Here is a 23,973-nt window from a genome sequence, read left to right as displayed (position 1 = left end):
CAAACATGTACTTTTTTTGAGAGAAAATTTGTCACAAAACAATTCCAATTAAAATCAGAATCTCATTCTTGAGGTCTCTGCACTCAACCATTTATTTATTTTCCCACTGTGCCATACAACCATGTTTAAATTATTATTTTTACAACAAAATTATGGATTTATGGGACAGTGGAACATTCTTTAAAAAAATGTAGTACAGAGGCATTATCCAGAATGAGATTCTGATGTAATACAAGTTGGTTTGTAGTGTTTTATAACATGCTTAGACACATTTTCATAATGCATTGTAGTGTATGGCAAGGGATGCACAGAAAGTGTAAATATGGCCACATTTAAAAACGTCCCCTTTAAAAAAACAAAATCTACAGATATTTTTGGTTATCAAAGTAAGCTGATGGATTCTGATTTGTAGTATACCCCCTTGGTGGCCTTTTGTATGTGATATACTTAAGTTGAGACTACTTAAGTTATTATGCCTGTTCATCTCTAGTAAAGGGTAGATGGCAGCAACGTAGGGCCTCCATTCATCAAACATACTTTTATCCATCACCCAACCGGTCACTCTGGGCTCCCGAGTGGTGCAGCGGTGTAAGGCACTGCATCTCAGTGCTAGAGGCGTCACTACAGACCCTGGCTCGATTCCAGGCTGTATCACAACCGGCCGTGATTGGGAGTCCCATTGGGCAGCGCACAATTGGTCCAGCCGGCATTGTAAATAAGTAATTGTTCTTAACTGAATTGCCTAGTTAAATAAAGGTTAGGGTTGCAAAGGGTCAGAAAACTTTCTGGTACATTTCTAGAATTTTTACATAACTTCCAAGGAAAACGTAAGCCTGGGAATTTTGCTTTAAATTCATCAAAAAGTTCTTATAACAGGGAACCTTTTCTGTGGGATACACAAGGCAATTCTAGGTCTTGTGGCATATTTTGGTTAAACTATCCCCAATTCAATGGAATTGCAACCCTCTGCATGCACAGTGCATTCTTCAATCATATGTGCAGTGCACTCTTCCATCACATGTACAGCTGATTCTCAAGAACTTGCACACTAATGAGATGCTATTGAGCCCACACTACTACACTATCTGAGCCAAGGACTACATGCTTTCTGGTAAGTTTTGATTAAAATACTTGAAGGGGTGAATAGATTTTATGACACATTATTTTTTGTTAACTAGGAAATAGTAGCCTACAGCAAAGTGACATTTAAATTATTTCTAATTTAACTATTTCTGCTAGTTAGTTTGCCACCATCTGGGTTTTAGCCTGCTTGAGCCTGCTAACTTAGTGTTAATTCAAATGTTTCCATACATGTTTCATTTTAAAACACATCTTACAAAAGGAGTTGTTTAATCTAACTGCTTATCTGTACATGGAATTATATATATATTTTTTAACTGTCTTCCTAATCTTTACAGGAAAATGCCACGGGCACTATCTGACATGTAGAGACATTTCACTGTAGCTAATGTAGAAGGAAAAGCTGTGTACATTTTCAAATATGGTGCCAAACCATATGTGGAGAATGCAACAAAGATGCAGAATCATCTGGCCAAGCGCATAAAGTTCCCTCAGCCCTCACAACCTCTAACAGAAGTCCCTCTACTTCTATTCGAGGTGAAAATTATGAATCAGACATCTTATCGATAGCAACAGCTCATGGTCCTCCTAGAATCAGAAGTTTTCTTGACTCAATTGAGGAACGGAGTCAGAGAAATGACGATGAATGTCTTGCTCGAGCTGTATATGCAACTGGTTCACCTCTGTTGCTCACAGGCAATGTGTATTGGAAGAGATTTCTGAATGTTCTTCGCCAAGCATACACCCCTCCACCCAGCCATGCTTTATCTACTCATTTGCTAGATGCAGAGTTTTAGCAAATCATAGAGAAAGCAGACTGTATAGCAATCAACTCTGATGGGTGGTCGAAAGTGTGTGGGCAAGGAATAATTAACTACAGCGCCACCCCTCAACCAGTATTCTACAAGAGCACAGACACAACAGACATACTGGTCTCTACATTGCAGATGAGCTGAAGGCAGTCATCAATGACCTTGGACCACAGAAGGTATTTGCACTGGTGACAGACAATGCTGCGAACATGAAGGCGGTTTGGTCTAAAGTGGAGCAGTTCTATCCTCACATCACACCCATTGGCTGTGCTGCTCATGCATTGAATCTGCTCCTCAAGGACATCATGTCACTGAAAACAATGGATACACTCTACAAGAGAGCTATTGAAATGGTTATGTATGTAAAGGGTCAAGTTGTAGATTGCTGTGCTGCCATCTCACCAAGCAAAGTGAGAAGAATAAGAGCATCACATCCAAAGCTGCCCAGCAACACCCGTTAGGGTGGTGTTGTCATCATGTTTGACAGTCTCCTGGAGGGGAAGGAGACCAAGAAATGGCTATATCACAGTATGCCGATATGGACAGCCCCATCAAGAGGATCCTCCTGGATGATGTATTTTGAGAGAGTGGTTAGCAGCCTGAAACCTATAGTAGTAGCCATTGCATGGATTGAGGGAGACAATGCCATCCTGTCTGATGTTCAGACTCTGCTTGCAGATGTAAGAGAAGAAATGCGTACTGCCCTGCTGCGCCAAGCAGAGGACACTGCAGTTCTGAAATACATCAAGTGTGAAGACTTCTGCCTGAAGCCCATACATGCCGCAGCGCACATGTTGGAACCCAAGTATGCTGGCAAGAGCATCCTGTCTCGTGCAGAGATCAACAAGGCCTATGGTGTCATCACTACTGTGTCTAACCACCTTGGCCTGGACGAGGGCAAGGTTCTTGGCAGTCTGGCGAAGTACACTTCCAAGCAAGGGTTTTGGGATGGAGATGCAATATGGCAGTCATGCCATCATATCTCATCAGCCACCTGGTGGAAAGGACTTTGTGGATCTGAGGCTTTTCCCCTGTTGCCTCCATCATCCTCCAAATTCCACCAACATCAGCCACCTCAGAGCGCAACTGGTCCTTGTTTGCCAACACACACACCAAAGGCTGACCAATACAAGGGTTGAAAAATTGGTGGCCATCCGAGCCTGACAACGAGCCATCCTCAATAAGGTTGGAAAGTGAGAGTGAAGATGAGGCCTAAGAGTCTGATGTTCAAGAGGTGGACATTGAGGAGGTCCAGGGAGAAGACATGGAAGCCTGAGATGAAGACAACCAAAGCTTTAGTTTCTAGACTATAATTTTAACAGATTTATGTTGAAAACGTTTTCGGGAGATGCGATGGATTATTCAATATTCCCTTTCTTTTGTTGTTCAGTGAAATCATCCCATGTGAAGAGTCAACTCATTTAATTAAAGTTCAATTTGTAAATCAATTATTTATTTTTTATAATAGAAGGATTTAATCATTTGCAATTATGTCTACTTATAAGGTAAAATATTTATGTTTTTGTCTCCATATGATATGGTACATATATCCAATGCAACAAAAACAATTACATTTAAATGAGGTTAATATTAATTTGCATATATTCCCATATATTCCTGTTAAATCCCACAGACATTTTCCTGAATATTCCCCAAAATAAAGGTAATAAAGGTCAAATAAAAAATAAACTACATCATCTTGCATCCATCAAACATTAATCCCTCCATCCTTACATCTAACAATAATCTAATTTTCAAAAATTGTATCAGATGGAAGAGGATGCATACCTCAGACATGAATAACAAACTCTCAATCTGTTAACAATATTTAATATGTTTTTTATTAATTTTAAAAGGATATGCTTAGATCCATTCATTCAGTTGACACTTATTGTATTATAAAATGGAATGTGGACAAAAAAGTAACATGAATGTCTTCATAATATGGTTTTTCTCCAATATTTTAGAAAAATTGCCTTTAGTAATGCATCCAAAAAAACCTTCTACATTTAAGTCAGGCACCACTTTCAATAAGGCACACACTGAATTTACAAATTGAAATGCTTTGCTTGGCTTACGGGCCAAAACGGGTTTACTATTTCCACAAGTTGACAACCTTGCACCTCGTTTTCAGTGAAGTGAAGAAAGGATATGCCAAATTTCATAGATAAGTGTGATATCATCCAGTACTTACACTGATTAGTGTGCAATAGTACATAGAAAATAAAATAAAGTTGACACTCAAAGCCAACAAGCTGTAGAACTCTACATTCTCAGGGTACAGTGCGAGGTTTGCATGATAAAGAAACATGTACATTTGAATGCTTGCTACTAAGTGGTGTACGTGTTCAGTTTTTGTTTCATTGTAAACTGGATAATGCAGAGAATTTAAGTTGAAATATGCATATTATTTACCCATTCCCCTTTGATGCTTACTTGCATCATGTATACAAACACCTCAGGGAACCTAATAATAATTTTCTTTGATATATTTAAAAGGCAGTCTTGTGGAAAATAAAAGCTAATCATTTCTCCTCAATAGAGGGCTTGACTACTGAATTGCAAAATGATACTTTTATCATGCCTTGCTAAGGGTTACTGTGATTGATTAGAAATGTACAGTAACATCATTGCATAAAAGGCTATATCGCTTATCCAAATGCAAAAGGTACTAGAAACAAACACTAAGCTTTTCAGTTACTGATTTCGTAGACAAAAAGTTTATTTCTCAAATCTAAAATATTTATCATGTATTCGGAATACACTTGAGTACCCAGATTAGGTCAACTTCCTAAAGAAGAGACTTGCACTGTATGAGTTTTGTATTTAAACCCACCTCCTCACTTTGTACAATTATGTACAGCTACAGTATATCATTATCAAACGTTCTTTCTCCTGCAAAAGATAAACATCAACAAATGTGATACTACATTTGACGCTACCAAACTGATGGCCGACTGACATAGAATAATATCAATGAATCATCTGAATGAGGATGACCGACTGTTATTGTGGTGCATGTTTGAGTGCTGGTGTTGCTCCATGGAATAAAAACAACCAGCGATATCCTTCCCCAGTGGTCAAAAATCCTGGTCCCAATGTGTAGGCTTTTATTCTAGCCTGACACAAACACACCCATCTCAACTAATCAAGGTCATGATAAGGCAATTAATAGAATCCGATGTTTTAGTGCTTGGCGGGAACAAAAGCCGGCACAACCGGTAGCTCTCCAGTACTAGGGTTGGTGACCCATTATAACCATTGCTGATACAAACTGACACAAACAACAATGCAAGTCTAAAAACAAACAAACATAAGATGTGGTTGGATCCTAGGTGTTTTAGCTCCAGACGTCCTGCGAGTACCGTCCCTTGGTCATCAGTTTCTTGATGTAGTCGGTGGCCTGAGTGCGTGTCATGCCGCCCAGCTCCTCTGCTATCTCATAGAAAGCTGTCTGCACATCCCTGGCCATGTTCCGCGCATCCCTAAAAACAGGAGCATTTCTCTATAAGACATTTGTCTTTTAACCCTAGTTTTAGGATTTTTGTGAATTTGGGGAGTGCTTTCAAGAAATATGTCAATTCAATTTCAATCCATTTTATTGCCACGGTGCAAATGTTACTGGCGAGGATCCTTCCTTACCCGCAGATGTATATGTGTGCATTGTCTGTGTGGATCTGCCTCCACAAGTCCTCCTTGTTGGTCCTCAGGAGATGCTGCACGTACACCTGGCGGGACAGCGAGAGGAAACAGATCTATTACAACATCCTCTTGAGCTTCAGGTTTTCACACAAACAAAAAACCTTGCAAGGAAACGTGTTCCTCTTCCTTCATGAGATGAGACAGCATAAAATCAATCCCTCAGGTATCCTCTGAGGTCTAGCCTAGGACTCTGTGTGGAGTATGTGTTGACCATCCCCACTAATAGTACACCCCTAGTGGTACAGAATCTGACAGATTTAGATACCGGTCTATAGTACCAACAACCATGATTGGCGAACACTCAAGAACGCTATGGAAATATGATAAGGATTACAATCTTGTCTTGGTGTCCTAACTGCAGTGTGTGTATGATTAGATAACATGGTCATATATGGCTATCTATTTAATAAATGTCATATTCTAGCTAACAGAAAAGCATTGTTCACCCTTTTTAATAATAGTTTATTAAGGTCCTAGTGCTGAATAACTATAACTAATAAAACAAGTATACCTTTTGCTCCTGGTCCCGAGAGAAAGCCACGTTGAGCTTCGTGATGACACCCGCCTTCTCAGCCTCCTCCAACTCCTCCTGGTACAGATAGTCCTCCTCCTTGTGCCTGCAGCCACAGTACAAGACAGTCTCCCCCACCTCCTTGCCTACAGGAAAAAGCAGACCAATTGGCTTACTTGTATCCATACAAGACAGTTAAGGTGCTTTATTTTAGTCAGTGTGACACAGAACATGACAACTCATAAAATAGTACTATGCAGCATAACAAAACAATCAGGAAACCAACACAAACATTTCCATGCGTCTATGGCAAGCTTCTATCATGGTGTCTACCATGTACCTTGCTCTTTGAGCCACCCACGCTCCTGGATGAAGCCCATGAAGGGAGCGATGCCAGTCCCAGGACCGACCATGATGACTGGGTTGCTGGCCTTGAAGGGCAGGCGGAACTGGGACTTGCGGATGTACATGGGGACCGTGGACTTGTGGCCGTTGTCCGCAACCAGTTTGTTCTTCAGCCAGGTGGTGGCCACTCCCTTTGTGAGGCGCCCGGTTTTAGTTGTGTATTCCACCAGCACAGCACAGATGTGGATGCTATTGGGGTGGACCTACAAAGAGAAGGCATCATTAACCACTCTTTTTAGATCACACTATTGCAGGTTGACCGACAATGGGCGCTTAAAGGTCCATTGCAGCTGTAATCTCTGGGTATCAATTAAGTACCTGACTGTGATTTATGTTTCATTTTAATTGAAAACAAAAGCTTCTCAGCAAAGAGGAATTTCTCAAGCAATAATTTTGCTAGGACTGTCTGGGAGTGGTGTGATTGGGAAGGGGAAACTGAAAATGTTCCGTTATTGGCAGAGAGGTTTGGAACTCTTTCTTATTGGCCTATTAACTAATTTACCGGATGGTGACGTCACCATGGAAAGCACAAACTCCCATCCAAACAGGCAGAAATGTTTGGCTGTCTTTTCAAACAGATTTTACGCAGAAAGGGCATTATCATCATCTCAATTTCAAAGTATTACTCCAACCTCAGTGTGGAAATACACTACTGGTCAACAGTTTAAGAACACCTACTCATTCAAGGGTTCTTTATTTGTACTATTTTCAACATTGTAGAATAATAGTGAAGACATCAACTATGAATTAACACATATGGAATCATGTAGTAACCAAAAAGGTATATTTTATATTTCAGATTCTTCAAATAGCCATCCTTTGAATTGATGACAGCTTTGCATACCCTTGGCATTCTCTCAACCAGCTTCATGAGGTAGTGACCTGGAATGCATTTCAATTAACACGTGTGCCTTGTTAAAAGTGCATTTATGGAATTTCTTTCCTTCTTAATGCATTGAAGCCAATCAGTTGTGTTGTGACAAGGCAGCGGTGGTATACAGAAGATAGTCAGTCCTATTTGGTAAAAGCGCTATGATGAAACTGGCTCTCATGAGGACCGCCACAGGAATGGAAAACACAGAGTTACCTCTGCTGCAGAAGATAAGTTCATCAGAGTTACCAGCCTCAGAAATTGCAGCCCAAATAGATTCAAGTAACAGACACATCGGAACATCAACTGTTCAGGAGGCTGTGTGAATCATCAAGCCTTCATGGTTGAATTGCTGCAAAGAAACCACGACTAAAAGACACCAATAAGAAGAAGAGACTTGCATGGGCCAAGAAACACGAGCAATGGCCATTAGACCGGTGGAAATTTGTCCTTTGGTCTGGAGTCCAAATTGGAGGTTCTTTGGTTCCATCTGCCGTCTCTTTCTGAGGCGCAGGTTTGGTGAACGGATGATCTCTGCATATGTATTTCCCACCATGAAGCATGAAGGAGGTGGTGTTGGACTAGTACCAAAAGGTTGCAAGATCGAATCCCAAGGTAAAAATGTAAAAATCAAGGTAAAAATCTGTCATTCTCCGACCCTGAACAAGGCAGAAAACCCACTGTTCCTAGGCTGTCATTGAAAATAAGAATTTGTTCTTAACAGACTTGCCTAGTTAAATAAAGGTAAAATTAAAAAAAGTTAAAATTATGATGTGGGGGTGTTTTGCTGGTGACACTGTCTGATTTATTTAGAATTCAAGGCACATTTAACCAGCATGGCTATCACAGAATTTTGTAGCGATACACCATCCCATCTGGTTTGGGCTTAGTGGGACTATCATTTGTTTTTCAACAGGATAATGACCCAACACACTTTCAGGCTGTGCAAGGGCTATTTTACCAAGGAGGAGAGTGATGAGTGCTGCATCAGATGACCTGGCCGCCACAATCCCCTGACCTCAACCAAAGTAAGATGGTTTGGGATGAGTTGGACTGTAGAGTGAAGGAAAAGCAGCCAACAAGTGCTCAGCATGTGTCAACTCCTTCAAGACTGTTGGGAAAGTATTCCAGGTGAAGCTGGTTGAGAGAATGCCAAGAGTGTGCAAAGCTGTCAACAAGGCAAAGGGTGGCCATTTGAAGAATCTCAAATATAAATATATTTTGAATTGTTTAAACCTTTTTTAGTTACTACATGACTCCCTGTGTATTGTTTCATAGTTTTGATGTCTTCACTACATTATTCATCTCATATGCATACGTATATACTGTACTCTATATCATCTACTGCATACTTATGTAATACATGTATCACTAGCCACTTTAACTATGCCACTTTGTTTACATACTCATATGTATATACTGTACTCGATACCATCTACTGTATCTTGCTTATGCTGCTCTGTACCATCACTCATTCATATATCTTTATGTACATATTCTTTATCCCCTTACACTGTGTATAAGACAGTAGTTTTGGAATTGTTAGTTAGATTACTTGTTGATTATTACTGCATTGTCGGAACTAGAAGCACAAACATTTCGCTACACTCGCATTAACATCTGCTAACCATGTGTATGTGACAAATAAAATTGGATTTGATTTGACGTCTTCACTATTATTCTGCAATGTAGAAAATAGTAAAAAATAAAGAAAAACCCTTGAATGAGTAGGCATTCTAAACATTTTGACCAGTAGTGTATATTTCCCTAAACACAGGGAAATCATGTTTTTGACTGCACTGGGCCTATAATAATACGTGGTCGTTTCACATTATCTCAATACAATTTATAGTGGATGACAGCGTCTGCTAAATAACTACTGTAAATGTAACAAGAAAAATACATGTATTGAGGAGGAGTTCGGTTGTGGGGTCATTAGGGGTGATGTACTGGGGTATATTCACTAGAAACCATAGTTTTGGTACAATGCATGGATACACCCCTGTATATATCCTCACCTTGGAGGAGGAGGCAATGGAGTAGTAGCGAGCCTGCAAACGGGGCATGAGCTCACACAGGTGGTCGATGGGAGGCCGCAAGGAAGGCAGATCCTCCAGGATGGCCAGGATGTTCCTGTTGTCTTCCAGCACAAAACTCTGGTACAGAGCCTAGTAGAGACCACAACAACACTTAGCTGAGACAACATGGAGTAGGTAGAAGTTGCCCCTAACCACTGATCTGTAGTCAGGCATCTGGGTCAGATATATTTACCAGAGGGTCAGATATATTTGACCATCCTCCTAAATTGGTTAAGGCTGGAGTTAGATCTGTGCTTAAGGGCAACTTTTCACATGCGTTATAGGCTTATCAGGGTTGTGGTCAATTCCATTTCAGTTCAGCCAGAAAGTACATTTAAATTCAAATTCTAATTTTTCTCAATGCTTTTCAAGATTGCTTCCTGAATTGACATCGAATTGACCCCAACCCTGAGGTTTAAGCGTACTTTCCCACTACCAATAACCCATCTTGAGTATGTTGAGGAAATCTTGACTACTTTTAGAATAGGAGTAGAGAGGTGGTAAGTTAACAGTGTCACAGCCACACACCTTGCCCTCGGGAGCAGACGAGGCCATCTTGCGCATGTTCTCCTGGTCCTTGGGGTCAGTGGCGTACTGGGCCAGCTCATACAGGACGTTGGTGCGAGGCGGATGGATGATGTCCAGGTAGTGGGTCAGAGCCGTACGGTAGGTGGTGGGGCAAGGGAATGGGTGCTTCTTATTGGACTCCTCTGATAAACGGCATCAGATAGCATCACATTAACATTGGTTATACATTAAGGGACAGTTTCCACAGATTAAGCCCAATCTTGGACTAAAAAAGTATTTTCAATAAAGCTTCTTTTTAGTCCAGGACTAAGCTTCACCTGGGTGAAGGATACCGACCCTAAGATTTAGAGTAATAAAGAGTAGTTGGTGATTTCACAAAACCTTCAAAAAATGTTAATACAGGGAGAGTAACATTTCAAGAGATGTCCAAACAGAATGTGTGTTTAAGGATCTTCAAAAGACATTGAGAGATTTTCGGAGGACTCCAAGTCAAGGTGTTGCATCAGGTCAGTGCCGCACCATCAAGGTTGTTGAGAGAGATAACGGAATCAAGGTCCACGCCAAGGATCTGTCCCAGCCTGTTCACAATCACTGTGTCATTGGTAGGGTAGACAGCAACGTGGTCTCCCGACTCATATCTACAAAGACAGAATGACAAAGGGTTTTCAAGTCATCTTTCCACGATATAAAAAGGCACCATTTCATCCAAGTGTAGCCTATTCCTTTTAAGGAAATACTGTCTGTGAGGTAGATATAGGTTGATAACTATACAAAGAAAGTTACAGCTCTCTTGGCTCTCTCATTTACCTAATCTTGGAGCCTGTAATGTCCACTTCAAGGTGCATGAGATGCCTGTCACCTGCTTTGTTGAGCTTGCGGTTAACAGTGACTGGAGCCAGGAAGGGGTTTTTTGCATCAAAAGGACTGGGGGGGAAAAGATCAATAGAATTTCATACCGTACACATTCATACTGTACACATCAGTATGCAGAGACAACATGAGGTAAATCATAGAGGTGAACATCGACGGATAAAGCAGTGTCGCACTTCAGCGTTCCAACTAGGAAATCCCCTTTAGCTCCACTAGCGGGCAGTAATACTTGTTTAGAGAGAAATCTATAGAACACAAAACTCTGTAGCAAATATTGTAATGATAAGTGAAGAGGATGGGGTAGAATAACTCACGGTTTCTGAGTCTCAAAGCTCTTCAGACGGCCCAACTCTCCCGTGTACACCTTGTTCATGTTGATGTCATTATGCTCCTTGAGCTCATACTGACGAACGCTAATGGAGAGCGAGAAGGCCTACAGTTAATCTGTAAATCACTCCTTCCATACTCTGTGTGAATTGAGGGAAAATGAGAATGTGATAATTACAATAAATTGGCATAAATACCTGGAGTCCTCTCCTGAAGCCTCCACTCCAAAGTGCTCACACATGGCTGGCCAGAACTGCTCCCTCCATGTCACAAAGTCCTCCTCCAGGCTGACAAATGAAAAGAAACAGAAACACCCTCTTATCAACCCCCATTTCCATCATTTGGCCATCATTTTGATCTCAACATTGGTCACAATTTGATACGGGAGAGATCCAAGGTTATGTCCCAATTATCTCTCCTTCCTCCCAAAGTGTGCAATCATTCACTTCCATTCACTGATTTTAAAGAACATGACTGGTATAAGAAATATGGTGTAAACTCCCATTAGTGCATGCCTCCACCAGTCCAACACCTTTAGATTTGTGGGAAGTAGTAAACAAGTGCACTCTTCAGGAGAAAATAGATATTGGGACGCACCCCTCCAAAGCAGCCTCACTCACTTGCCGTCGTCGTCTCCCATGCCCAGGTCGAAGACCCTCTTGGCTCCCAGTTCCTCCAGTCTCTTGTCTACGTACGCCCCCATGGCATTGTAGTGTTCATATGTCTTGTTGCCCAATGCAAACACCTGCAGGAAGAGATGTCAACAGTCACTTCTAGTTGATAAAAAAACAAAATAATTGTTTTTTAAACTAACGTTCAACATATTCAATATGAGATTGTATACTATATAAAACACAGAGACATGCACATACCTTGAACGCAAGCTCCTACACTGTACACTGTGAACGTCTATGGATGGTATCGCGCCGTCCCAACCTTCGCTCTCTCTCCCCCGCTACTCTCTCCTCTTCCATCCTATCATCTCTTCCCTCTGCTCAAACCTTCTCCAACCTATCTCCTGATTCTGCCTCCTCAACCCTCCTCTCCTCCCTTTCTGCATCCTTTGACTCTCTATGTCCCCTATCTTCCAGGCCGGCTCGGTCCTCCCCTCCCGCTCCGTGGCTTGACGACTCAATGCGAACTCACAGAACAGGGCTCCGGAAGGCCGAGCGGAAATGGAGGAAAACTCGCCTCCCTGCGGACCTGGCATCCTTTCACTCCCTCCTCTCTACATTTTCCTCCTCTGTCTCTGCTGCTAAAGCCACTTTCTACCACTCTAAATTCCAAGCATCTGCCTCTAACCCTAGGAAGCTCTTTGCCACATTCTCCTCCCTCCTGAATCCTCCTCCCCCTCCCCCCCCCTCCTCCCTCTCTACAGATGACTTCGTCAACCATTTTGAAAAGAAGATCGACGACATCCGATCCTCGTTTGCTAAGTCAAACAACACCGCTGGTTCTGCTCACACTGCCCTACCCTGTGCTCTGACCTCTTTCTCCCCTCTCTCTCCAGATGAAATCTCGCGTCTTGTGACGGCCGGCCGCCCAACAACCTGCCCGCTCGACCCTATCCCCTCCTCTCTTCTCCAGACCATTTCCGGAGACCTTCTCCCTTACCTCACCTCGCTCATCAACTTATCCCTGACCGCTGGCTACGTCCCTTCCGTCTTCAAGAGAGCGAGAGTTGCACCCCTTCTGAAAAAACCTACACTCGATCCCTCCGATGTCAACAACTACAGACCAGTATCCCTTCTTTCTTTTCTCTCCAAAACTCTTGAACGTGCCGTCCTTGGTCAGCTCTCCCGCTATCTCTCTCAGAATGACCTTCTGGATCCAAATCAGTCAGGTTTCAAGACTAGTCATTCAACTGAGACTGCTCTTCTCTGTATCACGGAGGCGCTCCGCACCGCTAAAGCTAACTCTCTCTCCTCTGCTCTCATCCTTCTAGACCTATCGGCTGCCTTCGATACTGTGAACCATCAGATCCTCCTCTCCACCCTCTCCGAGTTGGGCATCTCCGGCGCGGCCCACGCTTGGATTGCGTCCTACCTGACAGGTCGCTCCTACCAGGTGGCGTGGCGAGAATCTGTCTCCTCACCACGCGCTCTCACCACTGGTGTCCCCCAGGGCTCTGTTCTAGGCCCTCTCCTATTCTCGCTATACACCAAGTCACTTGGCTCTGTCATAACCTCACATGGTCTCTCCTATCATTGCTATGCAGACGACACACAATTAATCTTCTCCTTTCCCCCTTCTGATGACCAGGTGGCGAATCGCATCTCTGCATGTCTGGCAGACATATCAGTGTGGATGACGGATCACCACCTCAAGCTGAACTTCGGCAAGACGGAGCTGCTCTTCCTCCCGGGGAAGGACTGCCCGTTCCATGATCTCGCCATCACGGTTGACAACTCCATTGTGTCCTCCTCCCAGAGCGCTAAGAACCTTGGCGTGATCCTGGACAACAAACTGTCGTTCTCAACTAACATCAAGGCGGTGGCCCGTTCCTGTAGGTTCATGCTCTACAACATCCGCAGAGTACGACCCTGCCTCACACAGGAAGCGGCGCAGGTCCTAATCCAGGCACTTGTCATCTCCCGTCTGGATTACTGCAACTCGCTGTTGGCTGGGCTCCCTGCCTGTGCCATTAAACCCCTACAACTCATCCAGAACGCCGCAGCCCGTCTAGTGTTCAACCTTCCCAAGTTCTCTCACGTCACCCCGCTCCTCCGCTCTCTCCACTGGCTTCCAGTTGAAGCTCGCATCCGCTACAAGACCATGGTGCTTGCCTACGGAGCTGTGAGGGGAACGGCACCTCAGTACCTCCAGGCTCTGATCAGGCCCTACACCCAAATAAGGGCACTGCGTTCATCCACCTCTGGCCTGCTCGCCTCCCTACCACTGAGGAAGTACAGTTCCCGCTCAGCTCAGTCAAAACTGTTCGCTGCTCTGGCTCCCCAATGGTGGAACAAACTCCCTCACGACGCCAGGACAGCGGAGTCAATCACCACCTTCCGGAGACACCTGAAACCCCACCTCTTTAAGGAATACCTAGGATAGGATAAAGTAATCCTTCTCACCCCCCTTAAAATATTTAGATGCACTATTGTAAAGTGGTTGTTCCACTGGATGTCATAAGGTGAATGCACCAATTTGTAAGTCGCTCTGGATAAGAGCGTCTGCTAAATGACTTAAATGTAAATGTAATGTAAATGTCTATCATCTTTCATTAAGTGTAATTAATGCTGTCTTTCAAGTCTAGGACAGAAAGACACTGGCAGGGAGTGGAAGGAGCCCAAGTGAGCATTCAGAGTGCCCGGCCAGATTGCCTCCAGTCAGAAGTGAAATTCTTCATCCCATTGAGGGCAGGAACATTGGACCAACTCCGACAATGACCAAACAGCCAGGATGGCACGCATGTCAGCTAGGGCCGAAGCAAGAACTCAACCACACACATAAAGCCTATTTTTTGGATGTTAGCATAACTCATCTCGGTCTCACACTAAAGTTCATGCATTTGAAAGTGAACGCTTGGCTAATGTACAGTTCAGGTCAGAAGTTTACATATTTAATGGAGTCATTAACCTCTTCAACCTATGGGGGGCACTATGTCATTATTGGATAAAAAAAACGTGCCGTTTTAAGCGCAATATTTTGTCACGAAAAGATGCTCGACTATGCATATAATTGTCAGCATTCCAAGATGTCTGCAGCATTGTGACGCATTTGTAGGCATATCATTGGAAGATTGGCCATAAGAGACTACATTTGCCAGGTGTCCGCCCGGTGTCCTTTGTCAAAGTTGGTGCGTAATTCTCAGTGGCAATCATTTTACCATGCGATTCAGAGGGAGAAGCACACTTCCAGGAACGATACATCATTGAAGAGATATGTAGAAAAACACCTTGAGGATTGATTCTAAACAACGTTTGCCATGTTTCAGTCGATATTATGGAGTTATTTTGGAAAAAGTTAGGCGTTTTTATAACTGAATTTTAGTTTTTTCTTTTGGTAGCCAAACATGACGCAGAAAACGGACCGATTTCTCCTGCACAAATAATCTTTTTGGAAAACTGAACATTTGCTATCTAACAGAGAGTCTCCTCATTGAAAACATCCAAAGTTCTTCAAAGGTAAATGATTTATTTGAATGTTTTTCTGGTTTTTGTGAAAATGTTGCCTGCTAATGCTACCGCTAAATGCTAATGCTAAATGCTAGTTTGCTATGGTTGAGAAGCATATCTTTGAAAATCTGAGATGACAGTGTTGTTAACAAAAGGCTAAGCTTGAGAGCTAGCATATTGATTTCATTTCATTTTTGCGATTTTCATGAATAGTTAACGTTGCGTTATGGTAATGAGCTTGAGGCTGTATTCACGATCCCGGATCAGGGATGGCTCGCCGCAAGAAGTTAAAACTAGTTTTTCAACCACTCCACACATTTCTTGTTAACAAACTATAGTTTTAGCAAGTTGGTTCGGACATCTACTTTGTGCATGACAAGTAATTTTCCAGCAATTGTTTACAGACAGATTATTTCGCTTATAATTCACTGCATCACAATACCAGTGGGTCAGAAGTTTACATACACTAAGTTGACTGTGCCTTTAAACAGCTTGGAAAATTCCAGAAAATTATGTCATGGCTTTAGAAGCTTCTGACATATTTTGAGTCAATTGGAGGTGTACCTTGTTGATGTATTTCAAGGCCTACCTTCAAACTCAGTGCCTCTTTGCTTGACATGATAAGAAAATGAAAATAAATCAGCCAAGACCTCAGAAAACAAAATTGTAGACCTCCACATGTCTGGTTTATCCTTGGGAGCAATTTCCAAATGCCTGAAGGTACCATGTTCACCTGTACAAACAATAGTACGCAAGTATAAACACCATGGGGCCATGCAGCCGTCATACCGCTTCAGGAAGGAGACGCGTTCTGTCTCCTAGAGATGAACGTACGTTGGTGCAAAAAGTACAAATCAATCCCGGAACAACAGCGAAAGACCTTGTGAAGATGCTGAAGGAAACAGGTAGAAAAGTATCTATATTCACAGTAGAACGAGTCCAATATCGACATAAGTTGAAAGGCCACTCAGCAAGGAATAAGCCACTGCTCCAAAACTGCCATAAAAAGCCAGACTATGGTTTGCAACTGCACATGGGGACAAAGATAATACTTTTTGGAGAAATATCCTCTGATGAAACGAAAATAGAACTGTTCGGCCATAATGACCATTGTTATGTTTGGAGGAAAAAGAGAGGCTTGCAAGCCGAAGAACACCATCCCAACCGCGAAGCACGGGGGTGGCAGCATCATGTAGTGGAAGTTCTTTGCTGCAGGAGGGACTGGTCCCCTTCACAAAATAGATGGCATCATGAGGACGGAGAAAATGTGTATATATTGAAGCAACATCTCAAGACATCAGTCAGGAAGATAAAGCTTGGTCGCAAATGGGTAATGACCCCAAGCATACTTCCAAAGTTGTGGCAAAATGGCTTCAGTGGCCATCATGAGGCCCTGACCTCAATCCTATAGAAAATGTGTGGGCAGAACTGAGAAAGTGTGTGTGAGCAAGGAGGCCTACAAACCTGACTCAGTTACACCAGCTCTGTAAGAAGGAATGGGCCAAAATTTACCCAACTTATTGTGGGAAGCTTGTGGAAGGCTACCTGAAACATTTGACCCAAGTTAAGCAATTGAAAGGCAATGCTACCAAATACTAATTGAGTATATGTAAACGTCTGACCCACTAGGAATGTGATGAAAGAAATAAAAGCGGAAATAAATCACTACTATTATTCTGACATTTCACATTCTTAAAATAAAGTGGTGATCCTAACGGACCTAAAACAGGGAATATTTACTGGGATTAAATGTCAAGAACTGAGTTTAAATGTATTTGGCTAAGCTGTATGTAAACTTCCGACTTCAACTCTATGTGAATGTGGCCAACAGGAGTTTTTCTTGGGCAAACTCCTGGTCCTGATTATGAAAACAGGGGGAGGAGAGAGCGAGAGAGAGAAAAAGATAGTCACAGTATAGTTGACTCCATCCAATCGCCCGTCGGTCTCCTGCAGCCAGTCATAGAAGTCCTGGGCGTTGTCTGTGGGGTCTCCCTCACCATAAGTGGCCATACAGAAGATGGCCAGGGAGTTGCCAATCTCAGCCAGACGGGACAGCTCAGACTGTGGATTAGAAGATGCCTGGACATTAGATATTTGTGATTACATGTGCTGTATGCCATTCAGCGCACTATTAGCTTTCAACTTTATGGAACAGGACCTTGGCTCAAGAGACTAATATTGTTAGGAGGGGTACAGTTAAGCCACCTTTGAGCTATACAGGTATGAATCCTTGTTGGTGGCAGTATAGAAGCCTTATTAGACAGGGTTGTCATAAATGGGTTATTAGAATCATTATTATACTAAGGTTGTTTTCACATTTTTATTTAACCTTTATTTAACTAGGCAAGTCAGTTTAGAACAAGTTCTTATTTACAATGACGGCCTACCGGGGAACAGTGGGTTAACTGCCTTGTTCAGGGGCAGAACGACAGATTGTTACTTTGTCAACTCGGGGTTTCGATCCATGAACCTTTCGGCTAGTAGCCCAACGCTCTAACCACTAGGCTACATATTCCCTGTATGATTAGGATCTTGGGAGCTTTTGGTACTCTGATCCATGCTATAAAGCCTGTATGAAACACTAACAGACCCCGACTGAAGCGAATTCTGGACCTGTGTAAGTAGCGGATCCAAGACCCAGGACCAGAGTACCAGGTATTGTGACGTGGCAGCACGAATCGCATGGTACTTTTTGCACATTGTAAAACAAGCTAGCTTGCTAATGTAACGTAGAATTCAAATCACACCCGAAATGATTATTTCCAGGTCTTGTGAAAGCAAAACCTATTTAGTAAAATTCTCAAATGATCCAGAAAAACAGAACCAGGATACCAAATTTCATATGTAACCATATAAAACACTGATATAGGAATGTTGTTAATTAGTTACCATGACGTATTCCTCGGGGTCGGCGGCCATACCCTTCATGCCGTAGCGCTGAGCGTCTTTGGACAGCCGGTTGGCAAACTCCTCGCCCGTGCCTGTCTGAGAGCCGTAGAATACCACGATGTTCCTACCCTGGAGAGGGAAATAGCAGCAACACTTGGAATGAGGGCGTTGACCTCATGACCTGGCGGCCAGGAAAAAACACCAGGCCCTAGTGTTGCCCACCATGTTGCCATTTAACTTTTTGTTGTCCAATAACAATCCATGTCCCAATATAGTACCATAGTATGAGTCATAATACCCATAAAACCTAGCGGTCAAACAGGGAAATGGTTCCAATAGTTTTTCCAGCATACTCTTTTCCCACGGGGGATTTTAGAAACACTTAAAATAAGGGTTGTGTTTTGTGTAGGATTACTTTGGCGTGACATTTTGATAACCATGTAAATCTCTAGGACAATGTGACTATATTTACCCCCCCAAAAATGAATCGCTAATTAGCTGCTAATGTGGCTATCATAAAGAACTACAAATGAAATAATGATCTGGACGAGACTGCCAAATCCAGGCAAAGGTAAGCATCTCTGGATTAACTAATGTTTGCTAAATGAATGAATGAATCAATTGGCTACATTTCACAATACCGTTAGCAAAGGTGTCAGCTAGAGATTACTACATGCAGGAGCTTGCAGTGATTTGTAGTTTTGCATGATGTCTCCATTGATGCTATTTAGCATTTTATAAATGAGAGTAAATAGAGCTGAACATATTGCTAAAAGTCACCTTATCAAAACGAAACGCCAGGGTAAGCCCACACGAAGCATAGCCTTTATTTTAAGTGTTTCTAAAATCCCCTATGGGAAACATGAATGGTGAAAATCTATTGCTTTTGTGGGTATTATGAAACCTCCACTGTTGGGCTCTATGGTCTCAAGGTTGAAAAATCATTTTTTTAACCTGACTCCTCCCCTTCATCTACTTATTGAAGTGGATTTAACAAGTGACATCAATAAAGAATCACCTGGTCAGTCTGTCATGTAGACAGTGAGCAACAGAGACTAAACTACATGATGTCGTAAAATACCATAATTGTATTAATTTCACCTTCTGATATCTGGGTACTTTGCAGCCAAATCAACTAAATACATTTCTCAAGGTCAGCTAGTACGGCGCAGACGAAATGTTAAAATACTATTTTCTTCCTGGATTGCCAGATGGGCAGGGTTTTCACCTTTTTGACTATTCTATTGGTTCTATTGTACCAGACAAGCTCAATCAAGCACAGAAAATATTTAAATTATTTTAAATAGTATTTGAACCCAAGTCTGGACTGAGGAGTCCGGAGGATCCACTGCAATCCGTCCTCTACCTAATAACCATTATGCAAAGTCAGTCTAGTAGCTAGACCATTATCCTTCCCACACCCAAAATACTGAAAAATAGAAAAACTCACTGTTTTCTTCATCTTTTCAATAAAACTAGTCTCTTGAGTAGAAGGTGCTCTGAAAGAAAAAGGAGACAAATGTTATGCACTTCCAAAGTCTATAAAGAAAATCTTGCACTGGAACAATTATTCTTTCACCACTATCTGCTGGGACATAAAACACAGCAAACCAATGATGCTTTTCACAAGCAAGAAAAGCACACATGCCTAGTACAGGGACCAAATGGTCACTTTTCACACTAATGGTTTATCACCAGGGGATGCAAAATAATGGGAATGTTACAAGCATGTCATTGGAGGACCCTCAAACCTCCCTATAGCCTCATTGATCTTGTTTAAAACCTCTTAAGGATCTCTACAGACCGGTGTCCCACCCACTGAACAGTTGAGCTAATGTGCGCTAATGCGATTAGCATGAGGTTGTAAGTAAACAGGCTAACGTTACATGTTAGCTTTAGTAACTGTGCTTTTGTATTGAAGCTAAAAATGTAATCAGTGTACAGACGTGAAAATAAACCCCGACTGCACATGCTTGTGAATTGTTGCATTATTCAAGAGTGCAATATGGTTAAGATGAAAAGTTGCTTACATAGCTGAATAGTTTGTGAAGCATGCTTTACTGGCTAGTGACTATACTGGGATATTTACCGTAAATTTAAGCTGCAGAGCAAGACCGTTCATTGCCCCCGTACCCTCTCTTGGCACATATAACCTTTTAAATTTACATTAGCAATGTAACGTTATGTACATATTATGAAAATGTAAATCTCGTCACGGTCCCTCTGCTACAACTCTTCAACGTGAATATGCCCCAAGCCTAGAGTTGACCGATGTCCCCTATCTCTTAAGTAAACACAGAGTATTGTAAAAGGTTAAGCGGGGTAAGGTGTTTGGCAAGGCCAATGATGAAACAGGGTCCAATACAGCATCCTCCCTGTCCTGGCATTCTTTTAAAAGGAAATTTTCCTCAAAAAACATGAGTATTTCATTAATTAGTCCCCTTGATTACAGTCCCCCCCAAAGTGTCCATGTCAGCAGTTAAGTTTTCAAAACAGAGCACTTACAATAAAAATGGAAGTGTTTTTTTTCATCATATGATGCATTTTGCATCATCATCACACTTTCTGCTGCATAAATACTGTAACATGACTCAAATTTTGTTTCTCTATTTCTTCATTTCCTTTCCAATTTACTCAAGTGTTACTGTCAGGCTAGGGTGAGTAACTTCAGTGAAGTATGACAGTCACGCAAGCTTGCAAAACAACCTTTTAGCTCAAAAGGGTCGCTTTCGGTCTTGAGTCTTTCCCATATGTCAATTTATTTGATGACTCAAAAATGTAAATTGGCATTTAATGTCAAGGATTAACCTTGAAAGTGTCCATACTGCAACATTTGACTATATGAGAATTTACTCAAATGTGAATACAAAAGGAAATATGCATGGTGGACAGATGGTGTGAAGCTGACAACTTACAAATACATAAAGATGTGAGAGCTATCCCATTTTGTACCATACGACAGTCTAAACGGGGAACTGCACTTTAGACTGGCCTCATTTTAAATTTAGTTCATTAAGAAATGCTAGTGGCCATGACTGAACTCAAATGTGAGTTGGTTTCGGGTTTGATGTGGATGTCCCGTGTGTGTGTTCGCAGTTGGGAAGATTTAGGTAAATTATTAGCTTCAGCCATATGGAATTGTTTTAGGGTGGTCAAACCAATGATCCTTTAGCTATTTGATTAGATTTTTAGGACCCCTTAAGGTATCAAACAATAATTTTGATACTGCTATTAACCCATAGAAACGCATTGAATAACAGCTTCAAACATGGATAAACAGATAGTCCTTCAAATCTGAAGTGCCTGTCCTATATCTGAGAGATAAGATTAGGAAACTATACATGTTTTTGTTGCATTTAACCCCTTATTTTAGGCACAACACTTAACTCTTTAAAAAACTTAACCAGCTACCTTCAGACTGGTCTTGTACGTGTTTGTGAAAGACTCATCTTTCCACAGAGGGGTCAAATTAGTGTGTAGCACAAACCGTTCAGACAGAAGTTGGCAGATCAGATGTACCGACTTCAGACGAGTCCTGTGATGTTTGTGGGAGCCGTAGAGCAAAACGGAGAATGCCATCGTGTTCCTCACATCTTTCCATTGAGGTGTTATAATAGCTTGGACGATACAGATGTTTGTAAGAAAAGATTTTCGGGACGTTGCATGGTTTGACAAACACCGCTCTAACTCTGCCACCTTTCACTGCCCATGCAACAACAAAAAAGAGCTCTAGGTTAAACTGACGGATTTTGATGGGGATTCTTTTATGACGCTAATTTGATTAACGCAAGGCCGCGGACTCTAGGGGGTTCAAAGCAACTAACATATGTATCCTACTGTAAACCTCAGTATGATCAGTCATTTAGTTTCATCATTGCATTCTGTTAATTTATAAATCCCTTCTGTGAAAACTCCTACCCAACATCATTACTAACCTATAGAAGCACGAGATTCCATACCCGGTCACAGGAATGGCTCATTCTTGAAATTACTTCAGTCACTACAGATTTAGGTCTCTGTCGCTACAGATCGCACCTCACTAATAGAATAATCTTCAGAATACTATATCATCAGATTGTTGGTAGAGGACCTCTTCACCGAGGAATTATTATTTTACTATGACTTTTTTTGTGCATTTTTCTGTGTTTCCCATGCGTCTTGATTGTGTAATTGCTTGGTCTAGTCATGCAGAGCTCAGTCGAAAAAGAGACCTTGGCCTCAATGGGACTACCCCTGCCTAAATAAAAGTTTAAATAAATACATCTTGGGTTTGAACAAATAATAATAATAAAAAAGCGTCGCAGGCTGGGGGGGAATGTAGCAGAACATGTAATCTAGAGTGGTCACACACACACAGGGAATGCTGCACCTTTCCTCCAAACGTCATCAGACGTCAAATGAGTGGACAGCTGCAGTATTCTATGCGATGAAATGGGCACAAACAATCACCAACAGCAAACATGAATTACAAATTAGTAGGTATAGGCTAGTCTGAACGATTTTAGACAATTCAGTAGTGTGTAAACTGAAGCAGCTTAAAATCAGTTGAGTGACAGCAGAGTAAGGTTTTTGGTAAAGACTGGGAAATAAATGCTTGTTCTCAACTAAATGCTTTCTGGCCCTATCCCCCTCTTGTTCACGCTCTCTGCCAAAAATCAACTGTTACAAGTACCCATGATATTTAATAGGTTGAAAATGGTGGAATGTAAGAATTTATAGGCTAATGCCTCTCGAATCCTTTTTTTCTTTCCCTTCAAGCGTAACTTCTGTGGCATCATCACTCCAATGGAAATATACAGAGTAGTTCCATGTACAGATGTAGGATCTAAATTTGAGCCAGTTGAACCAGTTTACTACAACAGGAAAATAATCTTCTAGCAACCGGAAATGTGAATTATTATGTGGATTATAATTAATGGAACATTTTTGTAGGGGTTGATACATTTTTGATGAAACAAATAAAAAGTCTGACATTTTAAACTTTAGATGATTTAAAAAAACCTTGAATACACTACAAGTTTACATTTCCTGATGTGCAGGAAAATTCTCAAACAAAGGTGATCAAATTAAGCTCCTACATCTTCAGCAAGCCATGACATCCACAATCTCAGGTTGTTCTGAAATTGTTTCTGTAGTTAGCTGTTTCTAAGATTAGCATTCCTGAAACATTAGTTGAAATGCAAATTTGATCTATGAGAAATTAAGAGTGCACCCAAAATGGCAATTTTAATTTATAGAATTCAGATATTAAATAACAGTACCCAACTCTTCCTGTAGATGAGCGAGACATGAGGAATCCCAAAATAAATTGCCCAAAGTCACCCACGGGTCTCTCCAGAGATGTTAGATTGGGTTTAAGGCCGGGCTCTGGCTGGGCCACTCACGGACACAGACTTCTCCCAAAGCCATTCCTGGGTTGTCTTGGCTGAGTACTTAGGGTCATTGTCCTGTTGGAAGGTGAAAAGTCACCCCAGTCTAAGGTCCTGGGTGCTCTGGAGCAGGTTTTCATTAAGGATCTCTGTACTTTGCTCCGTTCATCTTTCACTCGATCCTGACTAGTCTCCCAGTCCCTGCCACTGAAAAACATCATCACAGCATGATGCTGCCACCACCATGTTTCACCATAGAGGTGGTGCCAGGTTTCCTTCAGATGTGACCCTTGGCATTCAGGCCAAAGAGTTCAATCTTGGTTTCATCAGACCAGATTATCTTGTTTCTCATGGTCTGAGTCCTTTTGGGTGCTTTCTTGGCAAACTCCACCTGGGTCATCATGCCTTTT

At 41.9% G+C, this 23,973-nt stretch overlaps 1 protein-coding gene across 2 annotated transcripts in view; it reads right to left on the bottom strand.

The window, feature by feature from the left end:
• Window positions 1–3,710: 3,710 nt before the first annotated feature.
• porb (P450 (cytochrome) oxidoreductase b) overlaps window positions 3,711–23,973 on the bottom strand; it is a 47,683-nt gene continuing 27,420 nt past the window's right edge. For both annotated transcript variants that reach the window (XM_046313860.1, XM_046313862.1), the window contains 14 exons: window positions 19,645–19,693; window positions 18,195–18,323; window positions 17,217–17,366; window positions 11,805–11,929; window positions 11,382–11,471; window positions 11,172–11,270; window positions 10,795–10,911; window positions 10,507–10,625; window positions 9,988–10,169; window positions 9,400–9,549; window positions 6,446–6,713; window positions 6,106–6,251; window positions 5,535–5,620; window positions 3,711–5,377 (listed from right to left, as the gene is read on the bottom strand). In XM_046313860.1, coding sequence (XP_046169816.1) covers window positions 5,233–5,377; window positions 5,535–5,620; window positions 6,106–6,251; window positions 6,446–6,713; window positions 9,400–9,549; window positions 9,988–10,169; window positions 10,507–10,625; window positions 10,795–10,911; window positions 11,172–11,270; window positions 11,382–11,471; window positions 11,805–11,929; window positions 17,217–17,366; window positions 18,195–18,323; window positions 19,645–19,693 — 1,855 coding nt within the window. In that variant the 3' untranslated portion in view covers window positions 3,711–5,232. The remainder of the gene's footprint in view (window positions 5,378–5,534; window positions 5,621–6,105; window positions 6,252–6,445; window positions 6,714–9,399; window positions 9,550–9,987; window positions 10,170–10,506; window positions 10,626–10,794; window positions 10,912–11,171; window positions 11,271–11,381; window positions 11,472–11,804; window positions 11,930–17,216; window positions 17,367–18,194; window positions 18,324–19,644; window positions 19,694–23,973) is intronic.

The sequence above is a fragment of the Oncorhynchus gorbuscha genome, linkage group LG19, assembly GCF_021184085.1.
Source record: "Oncorhynchus gorbuscha isolate QuinsamMale2020 ecotype Even-year linkage group LG19, OgorEven_v1.0, whole genome shotgun sequence".
In the NCBI taxonomy this organism is placed as follows: domain Eukaryota; kingdom Metazoa; phylum Chordata; class Actinopteri; order Salmoniformes; family Salmonidae; genus Oncorhynchus; species Oncorhynchus gorbuscha.
Note: the sequence above shows the minus strand (reverse complement) of the source record. Positions and strands in the feature narration are given on the sequence as shown.